This window comes from Chaetodon trifascialis, chromosome 3 (assembly GCF_039877785.1).
Source record: "Chaetodon trifascialis isolate fChaTrf1 chromosome 3, fChaTrf1.hap1, whole genome shotgun sequence".
Classification (NCBI taxonomy): Eukaryota; Metazoa; Chordata; class Actinopteri; order Chaetodontiformes; family Chaetodontidae; genus Chaetodon; species Chaetodon trifascialis.
Window position 1 is genome coordinate 28,937,912 of NC_092058.1, and position 20,162 is coordinate 28,958,073.

The 20,162-nt window shown below is 43.0% G+C and overlaps 2 protein-coding genes across 5 annotated transcripts in view; both read right to left on the reverse strand.

Annotated features, from left to right (window-relative positions):
• Nucleotides 1-1,963: 1,963 nt before the first annotated feature.
• Nucleotides 1,964-7,958, reverse strand: LOC139329233 (probable peptidyl-tRNA hydrolase 2). Of its 2 annotated transcripts, none has more exons than XM_070959424.1 (7): nucleotides 7,719-7,958; nucleotides 6,803-6,916; nucleotides 6,379-6,450; nucleotides 6,193-6,267; nucleotides 4,388-4,485; nucleotides 3,522-3,636; nucleotides 1,964-3,335 (listed from the first exon to the last, which is right to left on the reverse strand). In XM_070959424.1, exons 2-7 carry the CDS (start codon nucleotides 6,908-6,910, stop codon nucleotides 3,249-3,251), a joined length of 555 nt encoding a protein of 184 aa, XP_070815525.1. In that variant the 5' UTR covers nucleotides 6,911-6,916; nucleotides 7,719-7,958; the 3' UTR covers nucleotides 1,964-3,248. The 2 variants fall into 2 exon arrangements, with proteins under 2 accessions (XP_070815525.1, XP_070815527.1); XM_070959426.1 differs by having other exon boundaries at nucleotides 7,812-7,947.
• A 501-nt stretch (nucleotides 7,959-8,459) lies between these two features.
• Nucleotides 8,460-20,162, reverse strand: part of plxnb1b (plexin b1b) — a 111,903-nt gene continuing 100,200 nt past the window's right edge. For all 3 annotated transcript variants that reach the window (XM_070958634.1, XM_070958631.1, XM_070958633.1), the window contains 20 exons: nucleotides 19,929-20,105; nucleotides 19,585-19,819; nucleotides 19,245-19,487; nucleotides 18,553-18,732; nucleotides 18,175-18,323; nucleotides 16,806-16,906; nucleotides 16,209-16,426; nucleotides 15,938-16,116; nucleotides 15,788-15,854; nucleotides 15,083-15,229; nucleotides 14,802-14,967; nucleotides 14,316-14,419; nucleotides 14,125-14,209; nucleotides 13,658-13,824; nucleotides 12,919-13,079; nucleotides 12,581-12,728; nucleotides 12,319-12,383; nucleotides 12,131-12,206; nucleotides 11,974-12,048; nucleotides 8,460-11,068 (listed from right to left, as the gene is read on the reverse strand). In XM_070958634.1, coding sequence (XP_070814735.1) covers nucleotides 10,964-11,068; nucleotides 11,974-12,048; nucleotides 12,131-12,206; nucleotides 12,319-12,383; nucleotides 12,581-12,728; nucleotides 12,919-13,079; nucleotides 13,658-13,824; nucleotides 14,125-14,209; nucleotides 14,316-14,419; nucleotides 14,802-14,967; nucleotides 15,083-15,229; nucleotides 15,788-15,854; nucleotides 15,938-16,116; nucleotides 16,209-16,426; nucleotides 16,806-16,906; nucleotides 18,175-18,323; nucleotides 18,553-18,732; nucleotides 19,245-19,487; nucleotides 19,585-19,819; nucleotides 19,929-20,105 — 2,848 coding nt within the window. In that variant the 3' untranslated portion in view covers nucleotides 8,460-10,963. The remainder of the gene's footprint in view (nucleotides 11,069-11,973; nucleotides 12,049-12,130; nucleotides 12,207-12,318; nucleotides 12,384-12,580; nucleotides 12,729-12,918; nucleotides 13,080-13,657; nucleotides 13,825-14,124; nucleotides 14,210-14,315; nucleotides 14,420-14,801; nucleotides 14,968-15,082; nucleotides 15,230-15,787; nucleotides 15,855-15,937; nucleotides 16,117-16,208; nucleotides 16,427-16,805; nucleotides 16,907-18,174; nucleotides 18,324-18,552; nucleotides 18,733-19,244; nucleotides 19,488-19,584; nucleotides 19,820-19,928; nucleotides 20,106-20,162) is intronic.

The following is a 20,162-nucleotide window of genomic DNA, read 5'->3' on the forward strand; positions in this document are numbered from 1 at the left end:
GGCGACCATGCAGGGGCTCTCTCCTTGGGCGGCCCTTGTTGCGATATCCCGCCTCTCACCAATGATTCGGCAGCAATGTGCCAGTCATGTTACACACGAGATATACATGTAAGTGTTTGGTAAATTACAACGTCAATTATTTTTTTCCGTCAACTACGTAAGACGGGGCGGGCACTGCTTTGAGGAGGGGTGCGAAAATTCAGTTCCATTATGATATGTGTGTAGTGGTGGCGTACATGGAAGAGAGCAAGAGAGTTGCGGGAATCGGGAGACAATTTGACACCCATCAGAGGATCTGTACCTTCAAAGTTTCGGGAAATGGTCGTTACTAAATTGAAATGCCATGGAATTAATTTCAATTCGTTAGTGGGATTAATGTTTTTTATTTGAGGGTTACATTCATCAATCTATCGCGGAAGGACCTTCCATACCAATACATAGTAGCAAACGTTAGCTACACGGGGTCTCTGGGGCCCAGTTCCAGGGACACCAAAGGCAGGGTTAGCCCACTGGGTCAGCCCCACCTACCGGTATGTCAGATGAATGGAGTATGAGGTGTCGCTCTGGTAGCATCTGGTAAGGGGTTGGACAGGGAAATTGACCAGTGCTCCTGGGTTGCATCTACTTAATGCTGGTCCCTCCTCCTACTTTTGTTCCCGCTGCCTAAATCAGTCTCTTCCCACACTTCGGCAGTCACAGAAAAAGTGACCGACACAACGAAAGTACCTCTATCAGCAGCGGCTCAATAAAAGTAACTCACCTGGGAGTTGTGCCAGAGGAACGCGCGAAAAAACGAGCTTTATTCATGTGAGCATTTCAAAAAGAAAATTACGACGCAGTCCTTGCTGAATATTGTAGCGTCATTGCCCGAGCATACTACACACTGGATTTACAAACAACGGCAAACGGAGACATTATTTTCAACAGATACAAGTAAATAGAGTATACTTTTGATATTTTGATTATTATGTATAACCAAACAGTCACAATGACGCGATTGGTTTCATGTCATGTCATGAGACTTGGAGGTCGACTTTGATTGGCTGTGGTGATAAACGTCAACGTCATTTGTTGCAGAGGTCTGACGAGCGATGAAATTAGACAGCAGAATCATAAAATTGTGACAATGCGGCCCTTGGCACTATAAAGTTCAGACTTAGAGCTTCATAAAACAGGTTTACGGAACATAGTGGTATCTGATACATTTGCGTATGTGATGAAGTGACGGTTAAGGCCGAACAAAGCAGTCAGAAGATACGGAAACACCAGGCTCCATGTTGAAACGTATGTTCGATCAGTGGCACAACTGTAGTCTGTTCCTTCACGTGAACCCTACGCATACTGACTGTCTGAACAGTAGTATGTTATGGAGTCAATGTCATAGCCACCATTACACAAATAAGGCAATAATCAATATGTATACTTTGCCATGCATTCTACGTGGGTGACAACATACTGTACCTAAGTCAGGAACAAAATGTATCCTTTCAACAGTCGGTGAATTATATAAAAGCTAACACCTACGCCCCGCAGCAAGCGATAACGCTTTAGAAAAGTGATTTGTTTGACGTTACTTAAAATGTCAACGTCAGACACGTCATATATCGGTTTTCTTGAAATAACGCACTTTCCACTTTCTTGTCCTTTTTGTTGTGTCTTCTCTGGTTGCTGCAGTGTAAACGCGGCAAAGAGAATCATATCCAAGAGAACGTCATGAGGTTAATAATTGAAGGACAATTTACAGTCCGGACTGCCTTGGCAGGCAGTGGCCATATTTTAACAATACTGCCATTGTGACTGCGGTGAAAAAGCAATGTCATATGGCCAGTCCTCACCACGCACTGCAACATGGCTGCGCTCACCCCTCCCCCACACTGCTTTCACTGCCACAGCCCCAGCAAACCTTTTCATATGCATAGTCTGTATGTTCGAGTCTGCAACGTAAAAACATGATTCAGGCTGCTTGTGACTTCATCTGGAGGCATTTTTTATTGTCTCCATAGTCTGAAATACTCACACAAATGACTGTATAACACAGGAGGTATCCAAGTGTGGACATGTTACTAAAATTGACATGACTTTGGGATTCCAAGGGTTTCTTCAAATATGCATTTCATGTTGCATGCGTCACATTGTCTTTTTTTCTTTCAAGATTTGTTACAAATAAAATCTTTGACATTAAACTAAGAGTTCCGGGAGTGGCAGCTCACGGTCACAAATATTTGTTAGAACATAGACAAACAGCAGCTCACATAATTCTTTGTGTATTATTATTAGTGTGCAAGACTATTCACCATGTCTGTAACAACGGTCATACACACAATCATCTGCTTTCTTTCAAGCTGTAAATTAATCAACTTCATTATTGTAAACAATCCACAATAGCAGTCAGAGTGCATAAAGTTAGGCCGAGCTCAAATCTCATCAAATTCTACCAATAAATCCAAAAATTATGACTTAATATTTCTTTCCTTTTGCTGAAAGAAAAAATACAATAAAGTCCAGTAACTGTGCATACTGTTTAAGATGGCACACCACAGATTATACAGTATATGGCCTTAACAGGCATATGTATACAAAATATAGCCATTTATCAATAAGAAGTGATGTTACTGAGTCTACAGGATAGGGATCTTTGGGAGAACAGTTGCATACAGACACAAAGTAATTTTAACATCAAAAATGAGTGTTCACATGTTATCAATTGGTAAGTTATCCTTCACTCAGGAGTAGTGGGTCCAACAGGAAATACTACATCTGCTATGGGTGTAATCATTATCATGTATAAGGCTACAGTACACAGCCCCTTGAATAAGCATAAATACAATATTGGTCAACCACCAAAAAATGGAATTTGACTTTGCCATATGAGAAACTGAACAACAGACTACATGTGTTTGAAAACTGATTAAGATTCTAACAAAACTCCTCTAAGGAGGTGGCCTGTTCAAAAAAGGGAAAGGTCACCACAAAGAGTGCCTTCGTCTCATTCGCCTGTGAAGAACCGGTCTCTCACCCCTCCTGCTCTCAACGGCCGACTAAGCGGCGACTAAGAATGAAAGGGAAACAAATGGCTGAGAGTGTTTGTTTTCTGGTGTTAGGACATTCCCCCTGTTCTTTAGGTCTTTTTAAAAGGTTGTTACACTCTTGCATGCCAAGACTCTCCCTGCTGTTGGGAAATGCTGCCCTCTGCTGGTTGCTCAGTGGCACTGCAGAGCCATGCCTCTCCCATTGTGGGTTTGAGCTCCTCAGAGCAGCTTCAGACTCCCAGTGACATTGTTCACCATCTCCTCCTCACCCATGATGGCCAGGACAGTGCGGGACCCAGCTTCCACCTGACAATAACAAGAGGCGTTGGTTCAGTGCTCCAATTCTCACGTTTTCATAGCGAGGCACTGTACCACATTGACAAAATAAATTGTACTGACCAAGTATAATGTGACAATATTTTGGGAATGACTACTGGGTCTCCAAAATACATTTACACACAAAACATCTTTGAAAATGGCCTCTATCCTCACCTGGGTCAGCCCTGCATCCTGGACCAGGTAAGTGGGCAGGCTGAGGCTCATGGCTAGGGCCTGCAGCTCCAGTAGATGAGCCACGTTGGTGCCCTGGACCACCACCTTCTTGGCTCTGTATCAACACCATACAAATGTGCTTTTTCATTCTTACTGTTTAGTAGAATAGACTTAATTGTTCAGCAATGTTATAAATGCTGGCACTAGATATATAAAAATAGTATCTAAAAAATGTTCAATGTCTGATTAAACGCTTAACTGAGCTGATCGGTTTTACAAATCAAGCAATGCCTGAACAACTGGTAAAGAAAAAAGCAAAAGCAGCACAGACACATTTGAAAGATCCAAAAAAAAAAAAAAAAAAAAGGGTAACAAGCATTACTTGTGAACACTTCAGAAATTGGAGCATTACTCAAGTAAAATTTTGGATTTCTGCAACTAGAAGCACTAGAGCATGCTTGGTCCTTCTGAAATGAAAACTGCGATGTGCAAGATATCAGAGTTTTTATTATTTCCATATTTTTGCCATGGTAGCTTAGGAAAAAACAGCTAACCCTACGATACTGCACAAGATTAAAAGTTGATGCAATGGGACTGTCAAGTTTTTTTAAGATTGTACAGATAATATTTCTAAATTGTAAAGTTACTTCCTTGCAACTCTAATGCTTTGCTTTATTACTTGTTAAATACGTGGTTACTTAGAGTGAATTAACAAAAACTGACATAACATTGAAATTTGTGCAGCGTAAACCAGTAAATTCATTTTAAGGCTTTGCAAATTAACTGACATGATCAAAAATTAATCCTAACACATGCATGGCTATTCAGTGCATTTCTTCTCTACTAATATACTATAGAGGCCTTACCCACTGTGGTCCCACTTCCAGGCCATCTCCCTCCAGCTGTTCTTCTCTTGCAGAGCCTGGTACAAACCCACAGCAGCATGGCCAACCTGGGCTGCCACCTGCACAAACACACAGCATTGTCACGCCTACAAATCTGATTATGTTTCCAGGGTGAAAAATAGGGGTGGGCATTACATTGGTTAACATGTTAAAATGCTTCACTGTTAACAAGCAGGTCGAGGGCTACGCACTAATCAGAACTAGAGTTACATCCAGTAACTATTTTCCTCACTATAAAGCTGACTCCTATAACACGAAAATTTGGAAGGTAACAATACTAGCAACACACATCAATGTATCTGTGGTTGAATGCAAGAACCAACACCAATGTCTTCATCTACTCCCACCATCCGAGGAAGTGAGGACCCAGTAAACTTCATGGAAATAACCCCACAACAACAACAACAACAACAACAACAACAACGACAACAACAACAACAACAACAACAACAACTGGAAATCTCTCTGGCTATATATGTGCACTAATCATTTTGCTTCAGACTGCTTCAATGGCCAATACAAACATGATTAACTTCAAAATTGAAGCTCAACTTCAAACTTAGAACCTGTAACTCTTGGAATTCTTATGTTGCTTTAGTGTTTATTTTGCTAGTTAGTCTGTTGAATTTGACATTAGCACGTTCTGTGGTTAAAGCAGCTAGTAGCATCTATTATGCACCCACATGCTGGAGCATTGTTGGAGTATTTAATATTGAGGGACAGTCAAGAGAAACTGTGTAAATGTTAAGTGTTATTTGAATCCATTTAAATAACCAGCGAAGTAACTTAGACATGGGAAACTTCTTTTTCAAGTGTTTGTGTCATCTCACATAGCCCGAGCTAACGTTATCACCACACTTCATACTGTAACACAAGCTCAGCTGGCTTTGTTGTCACAGGAAAGCCTCTCTGCTGCATGCTGCGTCAGTATGTGTATCTGTTGCTGCCATATGTAAATGTACTTGATTGACATGCCCCATGGTACACTGACTGTTGTATTTATATAATATACTTTACTTTGGTCTTCTGCCAAATAAATGCTGCTGAGATGCATAATCCTACCCATTGTCGATCCCTGAGAATGAATCACATTACATTCTCTAATAAACCTACATTACAGGGCAGGCTACTTCTCTCAAAGTAGCACACATGTAGGGTCAGACCTCATTTTAAGCCCTATTTGGAGCCAAAAACCAAATCTGTTTATTAAATCCTTTTTTCTTTCAAAATATATGTCTCCTTCCATTTCCAATAGAGAGAAAAGAGGTACAATCATGTTTTGAGTGGAGTATCCTTCATATTTTTTGCAATGCTGTGATATATACCATCACTGTTAAAAACAAACAAAATACTATGATATAAACTTTCATATCACCCAACCCTTGTTAGAATGCAAAATCAACCTAAAAACTACATTTACATGAGATCACTACAATCCCTCTTTCAGTGTAACAGTTGTGAGCATAAACTACTCGACCTGGTGAGTGCTATTGGAGGAACCTGGAAAATTCCATACTTATGCAAATTAAAGACAGGCTTTGTGAAATAACAGAACACATACAGCCACAGCTTTACATCACTGTTATCAAATATTAAAAATCAAACTTAAAAGTTAGCTTGGCTAAAAAGTTCTTCCTCAGTTGTCAGTGGAGACCGAACTACAACTAGGTCATTGCTAAATATCATGAAAACACTTAGTTAAGGATGCAATGTGTATCTGAACACAGCACAAATCCCATAGTCTGCACTGGCACCACTGGACTCACCTTTCCAACACCCATGGCAAGGTCCATGTTCACCACAAACACCATCTTGAACATGAGGTCATCATCTCCCTCCTCCTGAGGGTCAGAGCAGACAAAAAGAGACACTGAGATTTGGCTTTGGACAAACTCCACAAGGTCTAATGTACCAAGGTGTACCTGTGGTGACTAAGGCTATCTTATGGGCACCTCATTCTCCAGCTTGTTGAAGTAGTACATGGCCGCCTCCTCGGCAGACACATTCCGAGTGTGCAGAAGTGCCTGAAGTGGTGAGAAACAATGAAAATGGTCTTAGAACAAAACAGTGAATTATAGTTTGGCCATGTCATAATTTCGACTGACAAATATAAACTAAGCAATACCTTTATCAATCAAACCTCATATTTAATAGGTTGGTTTATAATTGTTAATTATTATTTGGGATATTCATTTTTTGGTAGTTTTGAGCTATTAGATATAATCTCAATTAATTATGCAAGTCCTGAATGAATAGGTGACACTAACAGTACGGTTTACTGCCAAGTCGCCACAGAAAAATGCAACATTCCCAGTCATACAGTGGATGTGGCCAACATTCAGATACCAGCAGCCCACCCTGAGTGTACTGTCCCACCTGTTTGGCTGCCTCCTCTGGGATATCCAGCTCTCTGAGCTGCTGCAGAAACACTGGGTTGACATCCTGAGAGCCTGAATCTGGGCCTGACTGCTCTGATGGCTCCATTCTTGACTGCAATAAGGAAAACAGCAAATATGAGCATCCTGCACAGAAGTCACCCACATGAAATTACGTTAGGATTGTGGGCAAAATTTACCACATGAGACTAACATGTAACTCATGTCCGCAAAAATATCAATGCCCGTGTTCAATATTCTTCTCATTTTATTCATAGCAAAAACACGAGCGGCTGATAGGCCCGAGGCCTTGAATTGCACGAAATAAAGCTGTAGCATCAAGAATCATCACATCAACAATCATCACAAGCGGTCACAATGGGCTTTAACCCTAATTGAACTGTACCATTTCGTAACATGTCGTACGTTAACGTGCTTTTCCAAACAAGGTCTTATTAAAAATTAAATGAACTGTGATTTGACGCTTTCTTCATATCCAAACAGGGAACATTAAGATAACTAAAAACAACGCTTACCTACCAGACAGCGAAAAGGTGGAACAAAACAAGTCATGCGTAAGCTGCTAGATAGCTGTCAACAGACAACGTTAATGTAGCTAACCGCTAGTTGTACGTCGGTGACAGTTGTTAGCTCGTCAAATACGTTAACGTACACACCATTCAAATTAGCATCGGAAACACTGCAGCTAACACGAGCAAAGTTAGCTTTCGTTTTGACAGCTGAGGCATTTCAACATCTCACAAATTGCACAAAGATGCTTAACGTGAATGCCAACCCGACAGTTAATTAATGCAACCTATCTTGCTGAACAGCTGCTATCACAAAGCTAGCTAACATTAGCATTCCCGCTACCGCTAGCTGGTCTAGCATCAGTCCAGCAAGTTGCCTATAGTTACCTGTTTTGCGCAGCTAGCTCCACAGCAGGAACAATGACGGAGTCTTCAATTTTCGCCTGAGACTTCACAGTTTGTGTTAGAATATGGAATTACATTCAGTGGGATTCCAGACGGTACAGTCTTCAGATTCACTCCATCGTAGACCCTTGTGTTTGTTGGCGCAGGATGCTAATTCTTGTCGAATCAGATCGGTGTGGTGTTACAGGATTTCTGGTCATATTAATTATGTGGTGACAGCATGCGCGCGCACAATGGACATGCAGCCTAATCGCCACTATCATGAACGTAAGCACGAACGCGGCAGGTGAAAACTCACCCTGTACTAAAGCAAATATTTTCATAACGACGTTATTACAGAATTGTGCCATTTGTTGACCCGACTGACTCTCAATCCCCTCTAATATTTTTAACCAGGCTAGGATGTAGGCTACTGTGCTTCTTTTTATTTTGTTGCAGCTGAGCAATGGCAGACTGTGTGCAAAGGTCCGTGGTTAACGAGTAAGAAACAGTAGATATTCGTTAAACAGGTATTGACTATTGACCACATCTCAGCGGCCTCCTCTCAACGGTAACTCCGGCCACTCGAATGCACATCGCTCCAGACAAATAGGCCCTGAATAACTGACACTATGGGTTACAGCGGTCAGATATCAAGCCCTAATGAACTCACTTACGGACATCTTGAGGGAATCAATATTCACATTATGTTTTTACAGAAAGTGAAAACAGATCATTTTAAGAATACTTTATTACACCAGCGTCTGTGAGAAGTTACACCTTCTCTTATTAAACAGGTTAAATCACTACAGTTACATTTTAAAGATCAGTATGTACAATGATATTAACACACAAAATAAGAAACATCCTTAAAACTGCTCCTTGCAGAGCCTGCTCTACATTGCCAAATTTATACAGCCTAATAACAGTTACAGTTTCCCTCAGATAGCTTGTCTTTATCATCACGGAGCTTTCATCCCCATCTGAACTGACAGTGTATGACAGAGCAGATCATCCATTCATATGAGTCATTGGTTGCTTGTGTGTGCTAAGTAATGTAGAATGGCAGTTGGGGGCAAATGACAGTGAAAAGATCTTTTTTTTTTCACAAGCACTGGTTTGGTTAATGCATGTTATTACTTCTTAAGTGCAGACTAAACTGGGTCTATTGCACTGACTAGTGTATTGACAGACAATTCGGCATCAACGTTGGCAGGTTCTCAGTCTTGTTGTCTTACAGATATAATGTGATATTGAGAAGTTTTTGTGAAAATGTGCACATATTCTGCAGTTGGTACTGCCAGTTTTGTGTCAGGGCTGATTTGGGTCTTGCGTTCACCTGATCCCGATCAGTGATCTCTGCGATGCCTGAGCATCACCTAAACATGAACCTAAATGAAGCCCGAACCCCAACCACAAAGGGCAGTATTATAGGAAACATTATTCGAAGGCTTTTGACACAAGACTGGCATCAATTATTGCCCAACCATATGCCCTACACCCCCCCCCCCCCCCCCCCCAAGCCATCTCAGTCATTTTCCATTTAAATAAGAAAAGCAAATATTAGCTCATGTATAATAAGATCTCTGTGCTCAAACTGAAAGCAGAACAGTGTGATGAGATCAACTATACCTACTGAACCAATAGTAGTATAATCAATACAAAGCCTGTATCAACTGGACAAAACAAAATGCCATACAGACCGTCAGCACATGAAGCAACGCCACCCTGTGCTCAATACAAGAACTGTAGAACTGTATACCAAACACGACGCCACGACCGAAACGTTTCAACACATACCATGACCTCAGCTTGGAGTGGAACACGGTGAAGCATGATTTATTACACAGTTCAAAAGCTAAAAGGAATGTTAAAAATGCACAAAATAAAAATATGACTGACCGACACAATAAAACATTGCTGTGCCCACTAACTTGACTAATATGAGTTTCTTTATGGAAGGAGTTTTGTTTTTCCTCTAACATCTTTCCAGTGACTTGTACACTATAGACACATCCACATGAATAAGAATAAAAAGCAAGAAACAAAAACAGTAAACTGTGACTCAGTCGGGGTTTAAGTACCTTAAAATGCTCCAATGAGCAGGTTCTAATTTCACACAAAGGACAGACAGAATGCATGATAATGAACTAGAAGTGTCTGAAATGGTATGGTTGTCTGTATCTGTGTGTGTGTGTGTGTGTGTGTGTGTGTGTGTGTGTGTGTGTGTGTGCGCGCGCGCGCGCGCTACTACAAATGAGAAATCCAGCAGGTGTTACTGTGCATGTGCATGCGGGCAGATCTGTGCTGCTGTACTGGTTGTTGTAGCTGGTTGAACTGTACACAGTAGTGTTGGTGTTGGGTCAACAACATTACAGAAAAGAAGAGTGTTTGACACAGCACAGCAGGCTGAGGTAGGGAGTGGCAGTGACTTATTAAACTCTCAGCAGTTTGCTTTAAGTAAAGCGGGTCATTTCTATTTCTATTTCAGAGAAAAAAGTCTTCATGCTGAGTTCACTGTTTCAATACTGCTGACTTTAACATCTAAAATATAATTACCATTTACTTCAATACTTTGTACCAGAAACCAGAAATATGAAAATACAAGATGTAGCGTGAACAACCAGGGCAGTATGAATAACTGTACACACACATACATAAATCACTGTACACACACAAAGGAATTACTTCTGACTATACAGCAGCGACAAGCACACAAGGCATAAGAGGTACCACTTTGTGAAATTCACTCCAGAGGGAAAACACTGGCATAAAATTCCCCTTTTATCAGTTCTATCAGATCAGATCAGGTGACTGTGGACCAGCTGGTTTCTTTTACACAAGAGCTGTGCGGTCCAGCACACGTTCTGGAGGGATCAAACACCCCATTTCTTATCTAAACGTCTCTTCATATAGTTACTGGAGGGACAGCAGGCCTGACTGGTGTCCTTCACACACCTCCATTCTTTGTCCAGGTTTGTCTGGTGTCCATGTGCTGTCACCAACGCATCCTTATCCAACACCAGACTTCAATGCTAACCTGAATCTTCTGATCCTTTGTGTGGAACAAAGTTTCTTCAAAAACTCGCAGCTCCTCAACCCTCGTCCTGAAAGGAAGGCTGTACTATCTTGCCATTTGTCGGTCTGTTGCTCTCCTGCTTTTCAGTTCAACCTGCAGGGTGCAAGTCTCTTTATTCACCTCCCACTCCTCACACACTGTTTGCCGTGGCTGTGGTGAGTGTGTCCCGTCACAAGTCAGTGACTTTGTTCTCCACGGCGGCTGCAATCTGCTGCAGTCTGTAGCCGAGCTGCATTTTCTGGGCCGTGGTGTCCTCCTCCAGCGCTGTGATGATCTGATGAGAAGAGGATGACGGCACAGAGGTGGATGGAGACCGAGGCAGACAAGACAGAGGACAAATACAAAAATTAGATGCATCATTCTTGTAAGCAGAAATGTTCTGAAAAGTGAAAAATACAAACTCCTAAATGACCAGTTTTCCAAACAAAAAGTAGAAGTTGTATTTCCTATTCAGCCAAATGAGGATCTAATGATAGAGGGTGTTGTGTGTTGCAAAGGTTTGTGAGTGATTTGTGATTTTGGGCTATAAAAATCAAATTGACTGTTTTGTCTCAGAGTCAGCCATGTCAATGCTTCTGTGGAAGTGTGATAGAACACCTCATGGCTGTTTGCTTGACCAAATTTAATTTCAGAGGGTGGTGTATTCATCCATTTATTCACTGCTCAGTCACAGGTTTAGCTTCAACCAGGAGGTCAGCTCATCTTCTACATTTGTTGCATTTATGTTTCCCTGATTTTCACTGCCCTCCAGCATCCTCCACCTATGCACTTGTAAAACAGGCTGGTATTTAATATTACTGTCATTTTATCATCTTTGAAATGAATGAATGAACTTTGCTATTAGTTCAGGTCTCTTAACAGGGCCTACATAAAAAAACATGTAAAATAGTGAAGAGAATTCAGCTATTTGATATTCTAAATTAACTTTTTTAATGATTTGATGAAGATGTACAAAACCAGTACTCTATTTTAGAGGTTTCATGAGGATCTTCGGTATCTACATTTTCAGGTGTTTTCAAGCAGAAGTTATGACTTCTGATATTTCACAGAATTTTGTGTAATTTAGCGTAAAAACAAATGAGTCTTTTGCGATGCATTTTCAACTCCTCACATCTATACATTGTGCCATGATATAATGTTACACCTCTACTGTTGAGTGAGACGGAGTGGTCAACGCACCTGATCGTAGTATTTGTTGATGTACTTGTACAGCTCGTGCAGTGCGACCAGGTAGTTTAGCTCTCCAGAGTAGTTCTGAAATGCAAACCATCAGATTAGTCTGCATCTGTGTTCTGTATGTTCATTACTGTGGGCTCTGAAGTGTGGCGGTACTCACCCTGGACAGTTCAGCCAGAGCAGAGTTCATTTCCTGGTCACTGGCTGAGATGGTCTGTCTGATGTCAGCATAGTACCTACAACAATGAATATTACAGTCAAGTTCATATGCGTGACTGACATTAAACACTGCTTTAATAAGCAGTGTTTCAATTAAGTTTTAACCAGCTTGAATAAATCTGAGCCCACCTTTCTACCATCTGTTTGTAGCGTGGGATGTCTCTGGCATACAGCAGCTTGTTGATGGGAGAGTCCTGCTCAGAAAGAAAGGAGAGAATGAGAACCAAAGACAGAAGGAAGGACAGGAGATTACTACAGATCCATTTGTGACTGCTGCAAAAGCCACCACCTGACTTACCAGCAACTGACACAACATTTAGAGTCTGAACGTTTTTTTTTTTTTGTTTTTTTTTAATTCCAATGCACAAGTTGCTTGTACGTGTTCCCTCACCCGTCCCAGCTTGTGCTCAGCAATGGTACAGGAGTCCATGAAGGTCTGGGCGATGACAGAGAGCACTGCATCCACGTGATCTGAGGCCTGGATGTCAAAGATAAACTGAGGGTTCTTCACAATATTGATCCAGAAACGTAGAGGCAGACTGGAGAAAAAGAGCAGACACGAGAATTCTAAAACACTGACGTACTGTTTCAAGATCCAAAAGCAGTGTTTGGTAGTTAGGTGAAGCAGCTCAAATATCTTTTTGGACAAAATCCTTTTAACCCTTCGTATTCTTGGTCAGTGCATCCTCATCCTGGCATGTGACCACACAGCTCCAGTCTACAATGTACCTGTTGGTCTTCCAAATGTGTATCGTCTCTGGGTCAGAGATGCCATGTTGTCCCGCCTGGTCGTCTAGCAGGTCAAAGAAGTATTTGACAGCCAATGGGACAGGACGACTGGTACTGAGGATCACTGTGAACAGATCGTCCACAAACTTCTGCAACGTCCCCTACAGAAGATGAGGGAGGAAGGACATGAACATATTACAGGAAGGAGTCTAGTGTATGTGACTGTGGGTTCCTGCAGCCAGTGGGGGAGGCTCTTTATCTGCATTTGGATACAAGTGACCTTTGCAGCTGGATTCCCCTATTAATTATTCTTATCCAAATTCACTCAGCTGAATAGAAACAGAAAATTCTGATCAAACTTCATGAAATATTTTGATATGGAAACATAGTTTAGCCCTTGAAAATGTTCTGTATTGGTTGTATAAATAACTACATAGTGATGCTTGTTTAAAAAACAAAACCAAAAAAAACCTCTTGTACAATTCATTTTCACATGTACTCTTATGTACTTGTACTTACATTATCATGTACTTATATAATCATTGTAATTGCACACTGAAAACATTTGATCCGCTCTTGGTTGGGTGTTGAAGTTGCAGGTGTTTGGACCATTTTTGCAACATGTAAAAAAAAACTGACCCAAAAACTGTCTTGACAGCTGTCAACTCACTTTGAGTGAGTGAGTGTGTGTGTGTGTGTGTGTGTGTGTGTGTGTGTGTGTGTGTGTGTGTGTGTGTACCTTCATGGACAGCAGGCGGGTCAGGTAGATCTCAGGGATGGCCTTGGCCCTCTCTCTCTCCCTCAGGCTGCCTCTGCGGTGTTTGGGGAGCTCTGGCTCCTCGCTGGCTTTCACCAGATGCCACAGCCTCACTCCACCCTCATCTGCATCCTCCAGCATTGGAGTCTCTGCGGGAATATTTATAGATAGATCTACGTTAAATATAAAAACATTAGGTAATGAAAAAATCTGAATAAGAAATACTACCATACTACACTGCTATGAAAAGACTACTTTCAGCTCGTTTTCACTATGTACTTTTGTTTTTTATTGTTTAAAGGACTTGAAGGGACCTTCCTGTTTCCTGGGCTGAATAACACCCTAACGCACTCCAGCTTTTCAAAGCCTGGGCCGTAAAATCCAGGTTTAGACTCCAGAGTCATTTTGTGGAGGGACTGACTAGCAAAACTATAGTCTTATCAACTCACTCTCTCCTGCCACATAGTCATGGTTGTCATGGTGAATGTGTTTGGTGTGACGAGGAACCAATGCTACTGTTGCACCGTCTGGGACCTGAAGAACAACACAAAATATGCAGTCAGCATTATTAGACCACAAACCACCATTTTACCTTCAGTGGGTAAAACATCTCCTGTGAAGGGAGAGCGTGAACTCTGACCTTGTAGTGCTGCAGAGTGTTGAGGCGTTTCCAGCTGCCCTGAACCACAGACGTCAAGTCCTCATCTGACAGGATGAGATGACCGGCAACACCAGACCTCCACTCTGAACAAGAGACACCAGACAGACGGTCAGCACAGTGTGTGTAACCCATCAAAGTGTGTTTGTGTGTGTTCACACATGCCTGTTGGTGCAGTTACTTACAAAAGTAGATTTACAATGGAACATGTGCATGCACATGCAGATGTTGTCATTTTAAAGCCATTATAACTTTGATGAAAGACCACTTATGAACTTCTCTTGCAGTTCTTGTTGTCTTGCTGTAGGGGGCACCACAGCTCAACAAATGCAACAAATGTCTTGAAGCGTACCCATTAGTAATTTCTCTCACTTTACAGCAGCAGGTTTAAGTGTCAACAGCAAAAAGGCTCAAATGGATTTCATAAAAAACTCTGCTCTGAGTATCAGCTGTGTTATAGATTCTCACCCAGGTCCAATGAGTCGGCGTGGGGTCGGTGGGAGAAGGAGGTGCCCTTGTACACCTGATCGAGCAGTTTCTCTTTCACCTGTGTGATGGTATCACAGTCCAGCACTTTGGAGGGCAGTGGTTGGGTCTCGTTCACTCCTCCACCCTGCACCAAAACATTCAGAGTCTGCAAGAGAAGAAAAAAGGAGGGGTGAGAGAAGGCCTGAAGGCCATGGTGGGAGTCTGGGATTCCCTCATTTGATGCAAACAATAATGTTGCTGAAATTCAGAGCTCTTCTCACCAGGGTCTTGTACTCCACGTCCTCTCGCAGGAGGCGGTTGTCATTGAGCGTGTACTTGGCTTTGCCAGTCACAGCATCCACCGGTCCTTTATCTACCTGGTGCTTTATGGCCCTGAACAGCATGTAGAGAGACTCCCCCGCTGAGTCCTACACACACACACACACACACACACACACACACACACACACACACACACACACACACACACACACACAATCAATTAGCATTGGCCTAACACACTCTGCAGGAGACAATGAAGGACTCAAATGACATGGACATAAAGACCAGTACGTTCAGATCACTGACACGCCACTTTGTTGAGGCTGAAATGTTTGCAGCTCAAACTGTAAACTCAAACTGAGGAAAAGCTGGATTTCATATTTTCACCAGATATTCTTCAGCTATTTCCTGAAGCTTCCAGCAGAATGACATTAAAGGCCTGTGTCACTGGTGTCAATCAGCTGTGTAAATACACTTGTGTATTGTATTGCACTGTGAAATGTGATCTAATAAAAAGTTGATCACAAAAAGGAGTTACACTTGAACGTGTTTTTCTCAAAGCCAACAGAGCAGTACATTTGTATCTTATTCAAAGACTTCCCCCTGATTTTTATCACCATGTCCCTTCTATTTGCAAACATCTGACTGAAATTACACTTTGCAGTGCAGTGGTAGCAGACATATGGACTCATGTCTTAACTGACCCTGAGGAAAGCATAGAGGCAGATAGACATCCAGTTAGTCAGCAGCTTCTCCACCACCGTCTCTGTTCTGCAGAGAAAAAACACAGTTTGAATCACTGCTAAACAACTTTAAAACACTTGAGCTCATCAGCACACTCTCACTTTCCATACCGTCGCAGCATCAGTTTGGGGTTCTTGGCCACATACTGCTCCACCAGGTCGTTGAGGAGAGTTTTGAGGATGTCAGTGAAATACTCCAGCTTGCCGTGCAGCGCCACCGTCAGCAGGGAGGCCACGTAGGCTCTGTCTCTGGGAGAGAAAGTCCGCTGGCTCTCCAGAGTGTGAATGAACTGAGAGGAAGAAAAGAGTGGCAAATGATCCCTCTGCTCAAAATGCAAGTTCTGTCTTAAAGCCTCTCTTTGCTTATGACAGTGATGACTACCTTGGTGAGGAAGAGTTTACTGTTGAGAAGGTTGGACAGCTGCACCAGACCCTGCTCCACCGTCTGCCGGCGACACTCCTGAACATCTAGGTCTCGCCTCAGTGGAGACTCCCGGTGGCCAGGGAAGAAAATGCGCTCAGCATACATCCGATAGTCAAGGAAAGGGATACCAGAGCCCACGAGGTCGCTGGACATGTCCATCATCTCTGTCATCAGGTCTGAGTCAGGGTGGAGGAGGAGGGGTGAGAGATCAGGAGGTGAAGCTGCAAGCTCTTCATCTTCCGCTAATATTATATTCAAAATGCATGCTGGGAACTGTGTTCAGGTTGGAGCTGGTAAAGACTGACACTGGTCAGTGTTGGCAGACAAATCTTAAGCCCTCTGCTGCAGCCATGTGTAACGTGAGGAACACTTCATCCAGGAGGTGTGATGTAATGGGATCATTTCGTAAATCCAGTATGAAAACAGAGTGAACCCGTCGGCCTCCACAAACTAAAATAAACCCTGTTCTTCCGTTTCTGGCTCTCTTCTGTCAACCTCCTTCCTCTCTTTCCTGCTCTCCTTTGTCACGTTACTTCACTCCCTTCACACTCTTACCTGTGAACTCTTTCTTGCACCGGTCTCTCACGCTGGTTTCCAGGTTCTCCAGTTGGATCTGGACCTTCTTGTAGTCTCTCAAGGCCTGCTTACTCTTTCTCCTGACAGACACCGACAAAGACAGGAGCAGAAGGTCAGGTGGGATAGAGGAGAGAGAAGTAACACCAGTTTCACACTGGATTAGTGGCAATCCAACAAAACTGTGAGAAGATTGACTCAAGTAATTTGACCCAACAACCCCCCACCAGTAAGGATCAGGGTTAATTGTGGGGTCATGCTGGGTCAGAAAATGGAAACACTGCCTGATTTGGTAACACCCAAAGATGGCTATCCTCATCTGATTCTGCAGCTCTCAATGTGCCACTTTTCAAAAAAGACAAAAACTAAAAACCAAAGCTGCAGTCCCATAATGCTCTGGGAGATGTTACAAGGAATCATGTTTCCATGGAGTCAATTAGCTGTGGGCAGTTGTTTTTTGGCCTATACTTACTTACAGTTTGGCAAAGTGGCACCATTAGTAGCCAAATAAGCAGTTCCTGTTTGCAGTGTGCCCATGGATGCACAGACAACTAACACTGGATTACACTGGATGCTTATCGTGGCTGATGTTAGCTAATGCTAGCAAAGTTTACAAAAACATTGCTGCCACTGACACTACAGAGTCAGCTTGCTGAGTGCTGTATGACTCTTAATGCTAATATTGAGCCCTGTTCAGACACGGAATGTGCACCATTGGTGGCTTCATCTTGAAAAGACAAGATATTGGGCGTGATTGTTGCTGGTCTGATGATTATCACCGTACAAGGGCTTCACCTCCTCTGCCACACACTGTGAGAGGAAAACATGTTTTTTTACATCTGCTCTAACACGAGAGGAATCTTAACAACTTAACACTAGCTCATTCACAGTTTTCATGTTTTATTCAAATGTTTTTGGTGTGCATTAAGGATGATGATTAAATAATAAATGTATCACAGCAGTCATAAGTAGACAGAATGAGAAGTGCATTCTCTCTGTGCATAATAACCTAGTGCTGCTTCAGCCTTTATTTTTTATTTTGGGGCTTATTTTGGCCTGTATTAGAGAGGGAAAGAGAGAGCGGACAATATGCAGCAAATGGCCACAGGTTGGAATCGAGCTCATGAAGGGCATGTCTGACAGGGACTTCGAATTACAATGCAGTTGTTACTCAGTTTTGATGTTTATTACCAAGCCCTATTCAGTTCTCAATACTCACCACCAGTGGTCAAAACTCTACAGGGTACCTTTAACTTCCTTCAAATTGATCCAATTCCTGTGTCATTTTTGTTTCTCTACACTCAACTACACAGTAAACACACACACAAACACACATGGTCCACCCACTGACCTGTATATGAGCACGATGATGAGGACAATGAGGGCTACTATGGATGCCCCGACCCCAACTCCAATCTGAGCCTCCAGGGGGAAGGTGGACAGGCTGAGGTTGTCATACTGAACCTTACCCAGGGAGAAGTTCAGGTTGCCCATTTGGACCTGAAACACACACACACACACACACACACACACACACACACACACACACACACACACACACACACACACACACACACACACACACACACACACACACACACACACACACACACACACACACACACACACACACACACACACTCTTTACTCACAGCAGTGTTCTTGTCAGGTGCTCACACAATCCCAGCCAAATGCTTAAAACCCTCTGTGGTTTAAAGTGAGCACTCACAGTGAATTCAGGCAGATTGTCGGAGCCCTCTCGCTTCTTGCCGTTGGGTACCGGTGCAGGCTGCTGAGGTGGTGGCTCGCAGTACAGATGGTTTCTGGTCAGGGTCTTAACAGCACACACGCCCTCCCCAACCAACACTACCACCTCGTCCTTAGTGATGGCTAGGTCCAGGTTTTCTCCCTGAGAACATATGCAGATGGAACCTTTAGCTTATCTCTATCTGCTTTCACTATCAGTTCTTCTGGTTTTTTTTGGCAAATATTCTGTAATGTTATATTATGTTCTTCTACCACGATGACAAAAACCAATGTGAAGATGCTACGGTTTGCATGTTAGCAGGCTGATGGAACTTTGAAAGAACTTTGAAAGGACTGCGACAGGACAGGACTGTTAGCGTGCATTTGTTAGCATTCAGCTCAAAGCACACTGGCCAAAGTCTGCCTGAGACTGACAAAGCCCAGTGTAGACTGGTTAAAACAACTCAGACACTGCGGCGCTGAGTTTAGTTCTTAAAAGGAAATTCACATTTTCCAAAATCAGCTGTTTTTGTTACCTGTTAGACTGACTGGGCCTTTACAATTGGAAATATAACAATGGAGGGCTGTAACATTAGACAAAATTGTCATCAACATAATTGCTTCCCTTCCCCACAACTTCCAGAGCTGCCTGTCTATCACTGCCTCTCCTCTGACCTCCAGCTGGATGAAGCTGCCAGGGTTGTAGCGGTAGGCCTTTACAGGGTCCTGCTGGTTCAGGGGCCGCAGGACAGGGTTGGGTTCATAGCTGAAGGTCTGGGGGTTCAGACTGCTGAAGTCAAAGTGCAGGTTATCCAGCAGAAACTCCACAGTGACCTTTGACCCCCAGACAGAGGAGTCCACCATAGGAGAGCGACACAGGATCAGGGAAGAGGAGTTCACCTCACAGCGCTCCATGAACTGATGAGACAGGGAGGGTGTAGAAAAGACGTTTAGTCAAGGAAGCAACTTGCTTTTAGTTTAAAAATCACAAACCAACACACACACACTCACAGACCTGTTTGACAGAACAGAGTGGGTCCCCAGGACAGACAGGGTCAGGGACCATCCTCGCCGGCCTTGCCAAAGTCTTCTCCCTGCCCTCCCCCTGCTCTCCACTCCTCCTCTTCCTCCTCCTTCGCTTCCTCCTTTTATTCTGGCTGATTGACTCGAATGGAGAGACAGTCACCACCATCCGGGGCTCCTGCACCACATCCAGGTTGTGGCCTGACACGTAGATCAGCCGACCACCACTAAACAGACAGAAAACTTACATTTCACGGCACTTACACACCTAAGAACTTTTTAGGACCGGAACAAGAGGTGAAGGTTCAGAGATGAAGGTCAGATTGTCAGACTCACTCCAGGAAGCTCTTTGCTGGTGCGGCGTGGGTGATGTTGGGGTTGTGGGTGTAGTGGTATTCTGAAGTGTGGAGGTGACGCTGGCTGCTGCCGTAATGCAGGGTGACCCGGTGAACTCCTGTCTTATTACTGCTGCCTGTCACACACTGAACACTGGAGCTCTGCACCTCCGACACACTGAGGAGAGGAGGAGGAGAGGGCACACAGGACAGACTGATTAATAAATGATGTGAT

Bases quoted from the DNA above. Each gene is read 5' to 3' on its own strand.
- LOC139329233 (XM_070959424.1), bottom strand. From the start codon at position 6,910: ATGGAGCCATCAGAGCAGTCAGGCCCAGATTCAGGCTCTCAGGATGTC. The intron at 4,486-6,192 runs GTGAGTCCAGTG...GTGTTTGTGCAG, and splicing joins TTGCCATGGGTGTTGGAAAG to GTGGCAGCCCAGGTTGGCCA. The intron at 3,336-3,521 runs GTGAGGATAGAG...TGTTATTGTCAG, and splicing joins AGGATGCAGGGCTGACCCAG to GTGGAAGCTGGGTCCCGCAC.